At 39.8% G+C, this 14,431-nt stretch overlaps 1 protein-coding gene across 5 annotated transcripts in view; it reads right to left on the bottom strand.

Annotated features, from left to right (window-relative positions):
- UNC79 (unc-79 homolog, NALCN channel complex subunit) overlaps positions 1-14,431 on the bottom strand; it is a gene marked incomplete at both ends in the record, with an annotated part of 255,665 nt that overhangs the window by 141,096 nt on the left and 100,138 nt on the right. For all 5 annotated transcript variants that reach the window (XM_079699486.1, XM_079699487.1, XM_079699488.1 and 2 more), the window contains 2 exons: positions 6,214-6,385; positions 8,743-8,972. In XM_079699486.1, coding sequence (XP_079555612.1) covers positions 6,214-6,385; positions 8,743-8,972 — 402 coding nt within the window. The remainder of the gene's footprint in view (positions 1-6,213; positions 6,386-8,742; positions 8,973-14,431) is intronic.

Raw genomic sequence — 14,431 nt, 5'->3', positions numbered from 1 at the left:
TGAGTTTATTTTTGTGTATGGTGTTAGGGAGTGTTCTAATTTCATTCTTTTACATGTAGCTGTCCGGTTTTCCCAGCACGACATATTGAAGAGGCTGTCTTTTCTCCACTGGATATTCTTGCCTCCTTTATCAAAAATAAGGTGACCATATGTGCGTGGGTTTATCTCTGGGCTTTCTATCCTGTTCCATTGATCTATATTTTTGTTTTTGTGCCAGTACATATTGTCTTGATTACTGTAGCTTTGTAGTATAGTCTGAAGTCAGGAAGTCTGATTCCTCCAGCTCTGTTTTTTCCCCTCAAGACTGCTTTGGCTATTCGAGGTCTTTTGTGTCTCCACACAAATTTTAAGATTTTTGGTTCTAATTCCGTAAAAAATGCCATTGGTAATTTGATAGGGATTGCATTGAATCTGTAGATTGCTTTGGGTAGTATAGTCATTTTCACAATATTGATTCTTCCAATCCAAGAACATGGTGTATCTCTCCATCTGTTGGTATCACCTTTAATTTCTTTCATCAGTGTCTTATAGCTTTCTGCATACAGGTCTTTTGTCTCCCTAGGTATGTTTATTCCTAGGTATTTTATTTTTTGTTGCAATGGTAAATGGGAGTGTTCCCTTAATTTCTCTTGCAGATTTTTCATCATTAGTGTATAGGAATGCAAGAGATTTCTGCACATTAATTTTGTATCCTGCAACTTTACCAAATTCATTGATTAGCTCTAGTAGCTTTCTGGTGGCATCTTTAGGGTTCTCTATGTATACTATCACGTCATCTGCAAACCGTGACAGTTTTACTTCTTCTTTTCCAATTTGTATTCCTTTTATTTTTTTTTCTTCTCTGATTTCCGTGGCTAGGACTTCAAAATTATGTTGAATAATAGTGGTGAGAGTGGACATCCTTGTCTTGTTCCTGATCTTAGATGAAATGCTTTCAATTTTTCACCATTGAGAATGATGTTTGCTGTGGGTTTGTTGTATATGGCCTTTATTATGTTGAGGTAGGTTCCCTCTATGCCCACTTTCTGGAGAGTTTTTATCATAAACGGGTGTTGAATTTTGTCAAAAGCTTTTTCTGCATCTATTGAGATGATCATATGGTTTTTATTCTTCAATTTGTTAATATGGTGTATCACATTGATTGATTTGTGTATACTGAAGAATCCTTGCATCCCTGGGATAAATCCCACTTGATCATGGTGTGTGATCCTTTTAATGTGTTGTTGGATTCTGTTTGCTAGTATTTTGTTGAGGAATTTTGCATCTATATATATCAGTGATATTGGTCTGTAATTTTCTTTTTTTGTAGTATCTTTGTCTGGTTTTGATATCAGGGTGATGGTGGCCTCATAGAGTGAGTTTGGGAGTATTCCTTCCTCTGCAATTTTTTGCAAGAGTTTGAGAAGGATGGGTGTTAGCTCTTCTCTAAATGTTTGATAGAATTCACCTGTGAACCCATCTGGTCCTGGACTTTTGTTTGTTGGAAGATTTTTAATCACAGTTTCAATTTCATTACTTGTGATTGGTCTGTTCATATTTTTTATTTCTTCCTGGTTCAGTCTTGGAAGGTTATACCTTTCTAAGAATTTGTCCGTTTCTTCCAGGTTGTCCATTTTATTGGCATAGAGTTGCTTGTAGTAGTCTCTTAGGATGCTTCGTATTTCTGCAGTGTCTGTTGTAACTTCTCCTTTTTCATTTCTAATTTTATTGATATGAGTCCTCTCCCTCGTTTTCTTGATGAGTCTGGCTAATGGTTTATCAATTTTGTTTATCTTCTCAAAGAACCAGCTTTTAGTTTTATTGATCTTTGCTATTGTTTTCTTTGTTTCTATTTCATTTATTTCCCGCTCTGATCTTTATGATTTCTTGCCTTCTGCTAACTTTGGGTTTTGTATGTTCTTCTTTCTCTAGTTCCTTTAGGTGTATGTTTAGATTGTTTATTTGAGATTTTTCTTGTTTCTTGATGTAGGATTGCATAGCTATAAACTTCCTTCTTAGAATTGCTTTCGCTGCAACCCATAGGTTTTGGATCGTTGTGTTTTCATTGTCATTTGTCTCTATGTATTTTTTGATTTCCTTTTTGATTTCTTCAGTGATCTCTTCGTTATTTAGTAACGTATTGTTTAGCCTTCATGTGTTTGTGTTTTTTACTTTTCTTCCCTGTAATTCATTTCTAATCGCATAGCATTGTAGTCATAAAAGATGCTTGATATGATTTCAATTTTCTTAAATTTACTGAGGCTTGATTTGTGACCCAAGATGTGATCTATCCTGGAGAATGTTCCGTGGGCACTTGAGAAGAAAGTGTAATCTGCTGTTTTTGGATGGAATGTCCTATAAATATCAATTAAATCTATCTGGTCATTTAAAGCTTCTGTTTCCTTATTTATTTTCATTTTGATGATCTGTCCGTTGGTGTAAGTGAGGTGTTAAAGTCCCCCACTATTATTGTGTTACTGTCGATTTCCTGTGTTATAGCTGTTAGCAGTTGCCTTATGTATTGAGGTGCTCCTATGTTGGGTGCATATATATTTATAATTGTTATATCTTCTTCTCGGATTGATCCCTTGATCATTATGTAGTGTCCTTCCTTGTCTCTTGTAACATTCTTTATTTTAAAGTCTATTTTATCTGATATGAGTATTGCTACTCCAGCTTTCTTTTGGTTTCCATTTGCATGGAATATCTTTTTCCATCCCCTCACTTTCAGTCTGTATGTGTCCCTAGGTCTGAAGTGGGTCTCTTGTAGACAGCATATATATGGGTCTTATTTTTGTATCCATTCAGCAAGCCTGCGTCTTTTGGTTGGAGCATTTAATCCATTCACATTTAAGGTAATTATCGATATGTATGTTCCTATGACCATTTTCTTAATTGTTTTGGGTTTGTTTTTGTAGGTCCTTTTCTTCTCTTGTGTTTCCACTTAGAGAAGTTCCTTTAGCATTTGTTGTAGAGCTGGTTTTGTGGTGCTGAATTCTCTTAGCTTTTGCTTGTCTGTAAAGCTTTTGATTTCTCCATCAAATCTGAATGAGATCCTTGCCGGGTAGAGTAATCTTGGCTGTAGCTTCTTCCTTTTCAACACTTTAAGTATATCATGCCACTCCCTTCTGGCGTGTAGAGTTTCTGCTCAGAAATCAGTTGTTAACCTTATGGGAGTTCCCTTGTATGTTATTTGTTGTTTTTCCCTTGCTGCTTTCAATAATTTTTCTTTGTCTTTAATTTTTGCCAATTTGATTACTATGTGTCTCGGCGTCTTTCTTCTTGGGTTTGTCCTGTGTGGGACTCTCTGCGCTTCCTGCACTTGGGTGGCTATTTCCTTTCCCATGTTAGGGAAGTTTTCGACTATAATCTCTTCAAATATTTTCTCGAGTCCTTTCTCTCTCTCTTCACCTTCTGGGACCCCTATAATGCGAATGTTGTTGCGTCGAATGTTGTCCCAGAGGTCTCTTAGGCTGTTTTCATTTCTTTTCATTCTTTTTTCTTTATTCTATTCCGCAGCAGTGAATTCCACCATTTTGTCTTCCAGGTCACTTATCCATTCTTCTGCCTCAGTTATTCTGCTATTGATTCCTTCTAGTGTAGTTTTCATTTCAGTTATTGTATTGTTTATCTCTGTTTGTTTGTTCTTTAATTCTTCTAGGTCTCTGTTAAACATTTCTTGCATCTTCTCGATCTTTGCCTCCATTGTTTTTCTGAGGCCCTGGATCATCTTCACTATCATTATTCTGAATTCTTTTTTCTGGAAGGTTGCCTATCTCCACTTCATTTGGTTGTTTTTCTGGGGTTTTATCTTGTTCCTTCATCTGGTACATAGCCCTCTGCCTTTGCATCTTGTCTATCTTTCTGTGAATGTGGTTTTTGTTCCACAGGCTGCAGGATTGTAGTTCTTCTTGCTTCTGCTGTCTGCCCTCTGGTGGATGAGGTTATCTAAGAGGCTTGTGTAAGTTTCCTGATGGGAGGCACTGGTGGTGGGTAGAGCTGACTGTTGCTCTGGTGGACAGAGCTCAGTAAAACTTTAATCCGTTTGACTGATGATGGGTGGGGCTGGGTATCCTCCCTGTTCGTTCTTTGGCCTGAGGCAACCCAACACTGGAGCCTACCTGGGCTCTTTGGTGGGGCTAATGGTAGACTCTGGGAGGGCTCACGCCAAGAAGTACTTCCTGGAACTTCTGCTGCCAGTGTCCTTGTCCCCACGGTGAGCCACAGCCACCACCTGCCTCTGCAGGAGACCCTCCTACACTAGCAGGTAGGTCTGGTTCACTCTCCCCTGGGGTCACTGCTCCTTCCCCTCGGTCCTGATGCGCACACTATTTTGTGTGTGCCCTCCAAGAGTGGAGTCTCTGTTTCCCCCAGTCCTGTTGAAGTCCTGCAATCAAATCCCACTAGCCTTCAAAGTCTGATTCTCTAGGAATTCCTCCTCCCGCTGCCGGACCCCCAGGTTGGGAAGCCTGACGTGGGGCTCAGAACCTTCACTCCAGTGGGTTGACTTCTGTGGTATAAGTGTTCTCCAGTCTGTGAGTCACCCACCCAGCAGTTATGGGATTTGATTTTACTGTGATTGCGCCCCTCCTACCATCTCACTGTGGCTTTTCCTTTGTCTTTGGATGTGGAGTATGTTTTTTTCTGAGTTCCAGTGTCTTCCTGTCAATGACTGTCCAGCAGCCAGTTGTGATTCTGGTGTTCTCGCAAGAGGGAGTGAGAGCACGTCCTTCTACTCCACCATCTTGGTTCCGATCTGTCCAAAGTTTTAAATGTACATTTTCCTTCTGGCTATTAGGAATTGTATGTTAAGAAATCCAAGACTGGCCTTCAGAAGAAGCTGAATCAGGCACTCTCTGCCCCTCAATCAGAGTTTGGGACTAGAGCTGTGTCCCAACCACCTTCTGCTACTAACTGGTTGTTAGCAGTGACTGTGGGCAAGTTGAACTGCCTCTCTGGGCTTCTCTGTCCTCATCAGAAAAATGAAAGGGTAAAATAGGCAGGTTTTAAATTGATGGAGGACCACTTAGCCTGGAAACTGTGTTCTTCTCTACAGAGAGAGATGGACTGTAAGAATTTCCCCTCAAGATTGCACCTCCCTATAAGCTTTTCCCATATAAGAAATCTGTTACATAATCTGTACTAGATACTTTTAAGAAGTTAAGTCTACAAAGTGAAATTTCATAAATATCTTCAGTAAAAAAAAATAATAATCTATATACATTTCAGTTCTACAATGATCAGATTTAGCCAAGAATTTCCTATCAGAAATAATTCTGAAACCTTGGAGCCCCTCCAGTTCACGATATTATAAATAGACTTTCCAAAACTGCTCATCACTTAGTAATTCAATCATTCTGAAATAATCTCTTATTAAGCACTGAAGTAGCGTTCAGGAATATAAAAAATAAGTAAAACACTATCTTTGCCTTCAGGAGTTCACAATAGTAATCAGTATGTCATGAGATAATAAGTTCTAGGAGCAAGACATGTGAAATCAACAATTCAACCCCAATTTGGTAAAACAAAACAAAGCAAAACAAAAGCAAAAAAAATGTGTGAAAGCATAAAAGAGATGTATCACTTTGGAGACTTAGTCCATGTCGCCAATGGACAAAAACAAAAGTCTGCTTTTCTGCAGAAATGGCAAATTCAGCATGCTTGGAACTTTGGATCTGTATGTTTGATCTTTGCTGAATGAATACTGCAGCTGAATCAGTCAATAGCAATCAAATTCCTTGCATTGGTTTGGCTATAATTTTTCTGGCTATATTGCAGACTTGCCATAAATACAGAAAAAGCTCCACAGAGACTGAACTTTCAAGCAAACTTTCATGTCGATGGGATGAATGATCTGTAAATTATATTGAATCCAATATTTCACAATATACCCTAGCAACTTTCCCACTTGTTTATTGTCAAACTGTGCATTTCCAACAGTTTAGGGTCTAGCACAGTAGGTTTCAACACCTGGCTATTCATTAGAATCAACTAGGGAGCTTTTTAAAAAGTTCCCAAGATTCTGCGGTGGAATCTGGGCAATGGCATTTTTTAAAAGCCTTCCCAGGTAAATCCAATGTGCAGTCACTGTCCTAGAGTATAGAGTCCCTAAGCTAAGTTTAATTTTTCACTATTTACTATTTACTTCTTTAAAAAGAACAGAAGAAATTCCTCATCAGCACAATGTTGGAATGAAACATAGGAAAGCAGAGAAGAGTTAACTTCTTTTCTTACTAAGAACCATATTCCAAATTGACTGAGTAGCCGCTGGTCATGTTTATCATCATCTTTGTTGTCAAAGTCAGCGTTATCCAGGGAATGGTGGGAGGAGGAGAGGCCCAGCTGCCGCCGGCGATTGAGCTCATGTTCCCGCTGCTCAGCATGGAACTCGGCTTCTTTCAACAAGCTGCCAAAGGGGAGAGATTTCAAGTTAGACTGCCAAAAAACACGTTCGAGATTATGACCTATTCAGAGCAATTACTTCATGAGTACTCAAGCATCACTCATTGCTCTCCTTTAAATTGGAAGGAGCCTAATTTCCTTACTATTTTCTACTCCATCCCCATTTCAAAGATGAACAAACTGAGGCACAAAGAGGCTACTTCCTCCAATCAATTAGAATCAAGCAGAACTGATGCCTTCTGGCTTCTAGTTCACCAACCATCCCACTAGATGTCAACGCTTCTCCTATATCTAATATGAAGCTGTGTGGACATCAAATGCACAATACAAGGAAAGACTGAGGAACTGGTACCCAGATGGAAAAATATTTAATATCTAGTATTCAAAGACCTGACAGTGAGCAACGAAGATTCCTTTTTCAACTTGCTAAGCAAATGACAATTTAAAAAAATAATACCCAATGTTGGCAAGGGTGTAGCAAAAACTATCAGTTTCATACAGTGATGTATGAAATTCACATACACTCTTTGAAAATCAGTTTGGTAATGTATCAAGCACCATTAAAATATTCAGACCCTTTGACCCAGTCAACCACATCTGGTCATCTACCCTAAGAAAAAATATATAGGAACAGCACTGTACACAAAAATAGTTATGAGTTATTTTTAACAGTAAAAAAAAAAAGGAAGAAATTGAAATATCTATTGGTGGAGGAAAATAATATAGATAAATATTATGTACACACTAAAAAGGATAAATGTGGAAACTACACAACATGGAAAAGAGCTAATGGTATAAGGTTACATCAAAAAGAATGTGGATACACTGTGATTACAGTTACATAAATAAAATATGCATTTGAATAAACCTAGAAGAACATGTGCAAAAGTGATGATGATGACAGCAGTATGGTTGATATTTTTTTCTATTTCCAAACTTTCTGTAATGTTTTATTTAGCAAACATTTACTGGACTTGTACATGTATCAGCCACTGGGATAAGAGAAACAGAAGACTTAGTCCCTAGCTTTAAAACTTGCATTCTGGGGCTTCCCTGGTGGCGCAGTAGTTGAGAATCTGCCTGCTAATGCAGGGGACATGGGTTCAAGCCCTGGTCTGGGAGGATCCCCCATGCCACGGAGCAACTAGGCCTGTGAGCCACAACTACTGAGCCTGCGCGTCTGGAGCGTGTGCTCCGCAACAAGAGAGGCCGCGATAGTGAGAGGCCCGCGCACCACCATGAAGAGTGGCCCCTGCTTGCCACAACTAGAGAAAGCCCTCGCACAGAAACGAAGACCCAACACAGCAAAAATAAATTAATTAATTAATAAACTGCTACTCCAACATCTAAAAAAAAAAAAAAAAACACTTGCATTCTAATATTGCTTCTTAATTTTTAAAAATCTTGCCTCAGTGAATATTATACAAAAAGAGAACAAATCTAGAGGTTATCACTTCTAAAGCTTCCTTTTTTGTGTGTGACAGAAGGAGAAAAAGCCAGAAGCCTGCAGGATCAAGCCCCTGCCTTACTCCACAGCCTTCTGGTTTACTCCAGTACTGAATTATCCAGAGCTCTCCCATCCTTCACTGCTATCAGTCAGGTCTGGGACAGCCTTATTCCCACCCCTCACTCTGACTGGCGCCTCCACTTCATTCCCCTAAGACGCCCTACTCTGTGTTGTCATTGTGCTCACCATACTGGATCGCAATTTCGTTCTTCTGTTTTTATAGTCCCTACATGGGTAACTTGAAAGCAGAGGTTACATTTTACTCTCTTCTGTCTTCCAAGTGTCTGATACATGCCTGGCACATAACTGGCATTAGATAAAAATATTTGTTGAATGAATGAATGAAAACATCATCATTGCAACATTGTGGAAGGTGAGCTGCCCGGCTGAGGGCACTTGAAGTTGAATTAAATTTGCACATCTCGGACTTCCCTGGTGGCGCAATGGTTAAGAATCCGCCTGCCAATGCAGGGGACATGGGTTCGAGCCCCGGTCCGGGAAAATCCCACATGCCACGGAGCCACTAAGCCCGTGTGCCACAACTACTGAGCCTGTGCTCTAGAGCCCGCGTGCCACAACTACTGAAGCCCACGCGCCTAGAGCCCGTGCTCCACAACAAGAGAAGCCACTACAGTGAGAAGCCCGTGCACCGCAACGAAGAGTAGCCCCTGCTCGCCGCAACTAGAGAAAGCCCGCGTGCAGTAGCAAAGACCAATGCAGCCAAAAATAAATAATAAATAAAGAAATAATTTTTAAAATAAAAATAAATAAATAAATTTGCACATCTCAATGTGAACAGGGTGGCTCAAAGCAAAGGCAGTGTTTTCAGGGTAAGTTTCTAATGAAGCTGTTACCTAATCACCGCCTCCACGGCGCAGACAAGTTCCTCGGCACCACATTCCCGAGTGTTGATGGGTGGAGGGGAGGTCTGATAGAGGTGGGTCTCCGAGGCAGCCCCCAGTTCGTTACTGTGGTGATTTGAGTGGCACCTTTTGCAGTACCGAACAGGCCTGTTTCCATGACGACCACAACACCCTGCTGAAAAGCAGGTGACCACAGCTCTTCTAACGTGGGAACTGCAGTTCTAGAAGAAAAAGAGTGAAATCAATTAAAAGTCACCACTGAGGCAAATGTGGCTACTAATTGGAACAAATGGAAACTTAAAGGGCCACTGGAAGTGGCAGCACACTTCTGAAGGGCCACTAGTTTCCAAAATGCAGGTCATCTCTAACCAGTGAGATTTCAGCTATAGTTAAAAATAAAGGTGAGAAGTGGTTTCTACTAGTGTGAGTGGTAGAAACGTTCTAAATATGAGTGAAACTGTGTTGAAAAGTCCTCTGCAAAGTGACCTCAGCCATGGAGCACGGGGGGCTTCCTGGATTATTTCAAGTTAGCATTTCAAGAGTTTTCAGCAGAAATATGGAAAAAAATTAAAATTGCAGTCCAGAGAGAGTGCATCACAGCACATCAGAGTCGGAAACAAACAATTTTAACCCCTAAAATAAACTTTCAAAATAAAATAAACTTTCAAAATTATTTTATCCACCACCTAAAGGGCTGATTTCCACTGCAGCTCATCTGTCCTTGTTGCATTCAAGGACAGGCAGGGAGCTGTGCTTCACCAAGCTAATGACCCCAAAGCTGGCCTGTCCATCCCCACCGGCACTCTTTCTATCAAGACCTAAAGAATATGTCAGTGGACACCACAGGAACGTCAAAACACAGCAAGAACCATTCACAGACTCAGCGGCTGACATCAACTAGAGGAAAGGAGTCAACAGATGAAGTGAGAAAAGTGGTGCAGTATAAGAGAGATTCTGAAGCTCAGGGGGGTTTATTATCAGAGCTGCCCTGACAAGAAGCAGGGGAGAAAGGCAGCACCCACATAATGCAATTTGAGGAGCAATCAGGAAATATCCCTGACCTCTGCACAAAACTGTGCCCAAGCCTTTTAGAGATGTCACCACCACATAATCAATGTCTTGTGTCAAGAGAGCATTTCAGTCTTTCAATAGAGCTTATTAAGATGGAACATACTGAAAAAGAATGAATATATGTATATGTATAACTGAATCACTTTGCTGTACATCTGAAACTAACACAACATTGTAAATCAACTATAATCCAATAAAATTTTTTTTAAAAGATGGAATATAATAGGGGAAATAATATCCTAAGCCATTATGAACTCAGGGCTTGAGGAAGACTGAGAACCTTCCATGACAGATATCTTGGGAAGTGTGGAGACAGAAGAAGGAAGAAGGCAAGGACAAAACCTATACCCAAACACTGACAATGTATTGAATTGCCTATCAGAACAACCATTTCAAAGTAAGGCTTGTTCCACTTCGATTTTAGCACAAGGCTTTGGATACGAGTGCTGGGAAATCTCATTTTCTGAACAGGACTCAGGTCAATAAATCATAAAAGCAAGTTTAAAGTTTTTATGATCTTTTTTCCCTTTTATTAACAAGTTTTTAAAAATTATTTGTTAAAATACAGTGTGCTTCCTCTGCATCTGAAGCCCAAGTCTTCTTCAGCATCCAAGTCAGCCCTGACTTCTCCAAGTGAGGTGTCTTTCCTGCTTTGTGCCTTTTCTTTCTCTTTCACATACTAAATTTCATTCTGGAAGCACATGAATTCTTACTGGTTTGGGGCTTCTCCAAACCAAACCAAACCAAACCCAACCACATCACTGGCAGGGTGGGTTATATCGGAGTATATTGTTAGTGTTTATTTCTTCCTTTCAGTTATAGTTAGTCTTTGCTTCTCTGGGATTCCCACTGTTACATAAACAATAGGATGTGGATATGGGTTTAGTGGGTAGTTATTAGCTATAATAAAGTCCTGACATTTAAGGCCTGCAATTTCCAATCCTATTTTCTGGTCACAAATTACTTACATTCTTCCCACATGCAAATTCCTGGCTGGAGGTCCAAGGTCTTCTTGTCTAAATTAAGTCCAGCTGTGGGTGAGGCTCTTTTGGTTTAGTTCCTCAGATATGCTTTCATGAGCCTTGAATCTGGATGAGCTGTGGCTGCTTCAACCAAGAGAGCATGGCAGAAGTGATACTCACATGACTCCCAAGGCAAATTCTAAAAGGACATGCAGCTTCCAACTTGCTGTCTTAGAATATTCTCTCTTCAGAAGCTTCCTCATCAGGATACTCTTCTCAGAACTGTGCCATGGCCAAGGCACATGGAGAGGCAATGTGTAAGTCTCTACTCTAAGCCCAGCCTTCAAGTCACCTCATCCCAGAGCCCAAACATACCATCTAGATGTCTCTAGATAATTCCAGCCCCTAACTAGTCAAGTTAGTCTTCCCAGATGAGGCCCTAAACATCATCAAGCAGAGATAGGCTGTGGACTGTGTCCTGTCCAAATCCCTGACCCTCAGAATCTGTAAGCATAATTAAATAGTTGTTTCATGCTGCTATATTTTGAGTGATTTCTTAGGTAGTATCTGGACATACTGCGTATGTTAGTATCTGGAATATCAACTAAAAGTCAACCTGCCTTATCCCCATGTGCCATCAATTCTAAATAATATCAGCAATAAAATACTTTGCCCCTAAATAACCTTTGGTTGGTCAAAGTTCTAAACAGTTGCTGTGGTTCCTACTAAGTTTTAATAATATATTTCCAAGCCACAATCAGTCCTAAACCCTGTGGACTCAGCTACATGCATTCATTTAAAAAGTAAATTAGAGAGATTTCCCTTAGGTTCAGATTCAGCTGGGCATGTTTTCAAAGGTTCGCTCTAGCCACTCTGTTTCACTGTTTTGAATTTTAAACATAAATAAATAATTCCAAGTGGTCTCACAGAACAGCAGAATTGAAATAAAGCATCTGTCTCTTGATGCTTATTTGATACAATCTTTTTAAATTTATTTTTTTATTGAAGTATAGCTGATTTACAATGTTGTATTTGATACAATCCTGATGTTTATCTCAAACCTACTATTCAAATGTAGGAATATGTAGTACTGAATATGTAGTACTGAAAGACACAAACTTTGCCCAAAGCAAGCTCAAACAATTCTGATCTATTAGGAACTTAAGGAAAGTTCTCCAAATTAACTTTCATATAAAACACAACATTTATTAAAGGATAAGTAATAAAAATGTGTTAATTTTAACCTTATTACTGAAAATAGTTTTGTCATATAAAGGAGGGGAGTGTTAAAAAATGATCCACCCTGGGTGTCAAGTATGTTACATATACTACCAGAGCCGGGAAATGCCAATTTAGAAATAAAACTGTTTCTCATCCTAGTCTCTCCAGCTTGTAAAAGATTCTCAAAGTAGGAAATAGCCTCGCAATAAAAATGAAATCAAAAGTATGCTGAATGACTATATGATCCCTTGTTAACACTTCAGAAAGCTATATAAGGCGATGCCCAGTTGAGCCTCTCAGCTAGAACAGGGCTTCTAATAGTGTTAAGGGCTGAAATGCCCAAAGTATAGAAGGCATTTCTATACTCAAAAAGAATTATAGATGTGGCTTTGAGGGCACTGAACCCCAATTAGATTCACTGAAAATCCACAAAGTTTTAAAGAGAGGCATACTAGCAAAAGCACCACCAGCAGACCAAACGGGACAGACACAGTTCAACACGAAAAGAGGTCTATGGAACCCCAACTTCTACATGCAGGAAGCAGACTGAGAGGGTTACTCAGCTGCAACATGGGCCATTTCTTATTATAAAGGAAAGATGTCTTAAAGAGTGGAGCAAAGATCCCAGGAAATAAATGAATTAGGAAACTATTCCCAGGAAGCAAAATCAGATCCTAATCAAGGCACATTTGCTATTCCTTAAAGACAGAGGAACTGCTGACATGCTCCTGGCTGGAGCTGCTATTGACTAGTAACAGCTATCTGCTTCCCCTTCGTCTTTCTGAACAGAGGTCTATTGCTGTTATCCAATCCCTGTCTCGCATTTTGTGTTGGGTATGTAACTTGCCTTTTTAGTTCACAGGTCTCTGGTTCAAGAAAATTCGTACCCGAGGGGTTTCATCAGTGACCAGACCAGATGCAGATCATAAGACAATGGACTTTAAGCCTGAAGCCATAAATGCGTAAGACTTTTGGAGGTCTTATAAGGTGCTGAGAGTATTTGGTACACGGAAAGAATGTAAGTAATGATGCCCAGAGGGTAGACTGTGGTACATTAAATATGACCACAAAATTCTCGCTGCTCCTTCTATAAAGAGGAGGAGTCTATTTCCCCACTCCTTGAAATTGAGCTGTCCTTTGGACTTGCTTTGGCCAATGGAATGCAGCAGAAGTGATGCTGTGTTAGAATAAAAGGTATATGATACAAACTATGATTTAGAAGTTAGTAATGAGTGTTCTTCTTTCTATAGTATAATGCTTGGAAACGCAGCATCATAAATGTGATAAAACATAACATTTAACATTGTAAAAAAAAAAAAAAGAAGTGATGTTGTGTGACTACTGAGCTTCAGGCTCAAAAGGCCTTGCAACCTCCTCTCTCATTTTCTCAGAACACTGATACCTTGTGAACAAATGCAGCCTAGCCTCCTGGAAGATGAGACACCTAATGGAAAGAGGGAGGGCCAGACACCCCTGTCATCCCAACCATTCCAGCCATACCAGCTGAGGCCCCAGACGTGGGAGTAAAGTCATCTGGGACCAACCAGTTGCCAGCAAACCCACTAACTGACCGCAAATATCAATACATGAGTGAGCCTAGAGGAGTTTATCAAGAGAACTACCCAGGCGAGCACAGGCAAAACTGCCGATCCACAGCACTGTGATCAAATAAGTGTCTGTTGTTATAAGCCAGTACATTTTAGGATGGTTTATTAGGTGGCAATAGATAACTGAAACAGCCCTCCAAAGGGATCCACTCATAACCAACTCCCAAAAAGCTTAAATGACTTGTACATAGTCTCATAGCTAGGTGGGAATAGAGCTGACCAGAACCCAAGTATCACAACCAACTAGTCCAAACTTCTTTGTATGACACCATACTACCTTCTCTTGTACTTTTCAACAACTGGAGCAAGAAAAGAAGATAGAAATGGCTTAGGGAAACTGTCATGAACAGTGGCTGTTAGAAAGTGGAATCGTTAACTAGAGATATCATTCAACTTACATATAAATTAATATTTTCCAGATATGCTTGGTCTGGGTATGTTTCTGACACACCTATATTGGACTATTTGCATTCCACTTCGAAACAATAAAGACTTTTAGCAAACACGATCATCCTTTACCAAAGTTAAGTTGCATGTATTGCATTGTCACTCAAACCTTTTTGTATTTAGACTTCTATCCCAGAGTTACACATATGCTTTTATTTCAGATTACTTTTCAAAAACACTGTGCATAGATGGGTAAGCAAAAGCAGAAATGTAAATAGAGACCATCCAGACACAGCAATCTTGCATGCTGAATTATTTCCTTTCCCCCTTCACAAATACAGTGGCATGTACATACTGGGAAACCATGGTGCAGAAATGAGGCAGATGTCAATGAATGAATTTACATACAAACACAGCAAATCATGCCCCACC

Source organism: Hyperoodon ampullatus, assembly GCF_949752795.1.
Source record: "Hyperoodon ampullatus genome assembly, chromosome: 3".
Classification (NCBI taxonomy): domain Eukaryota; kingdom Metazoa; phylum Chordata; class Mammalia; order Artiodactyla; family Ziphiidae; genus Hyperoodon; species Hyperoodon ampullatus.
The sequence above is the reverse complement of the archived record's forward strand: the minus strand, read 5'-3'. Positions and strand labels throughout refer to the sequence as shown.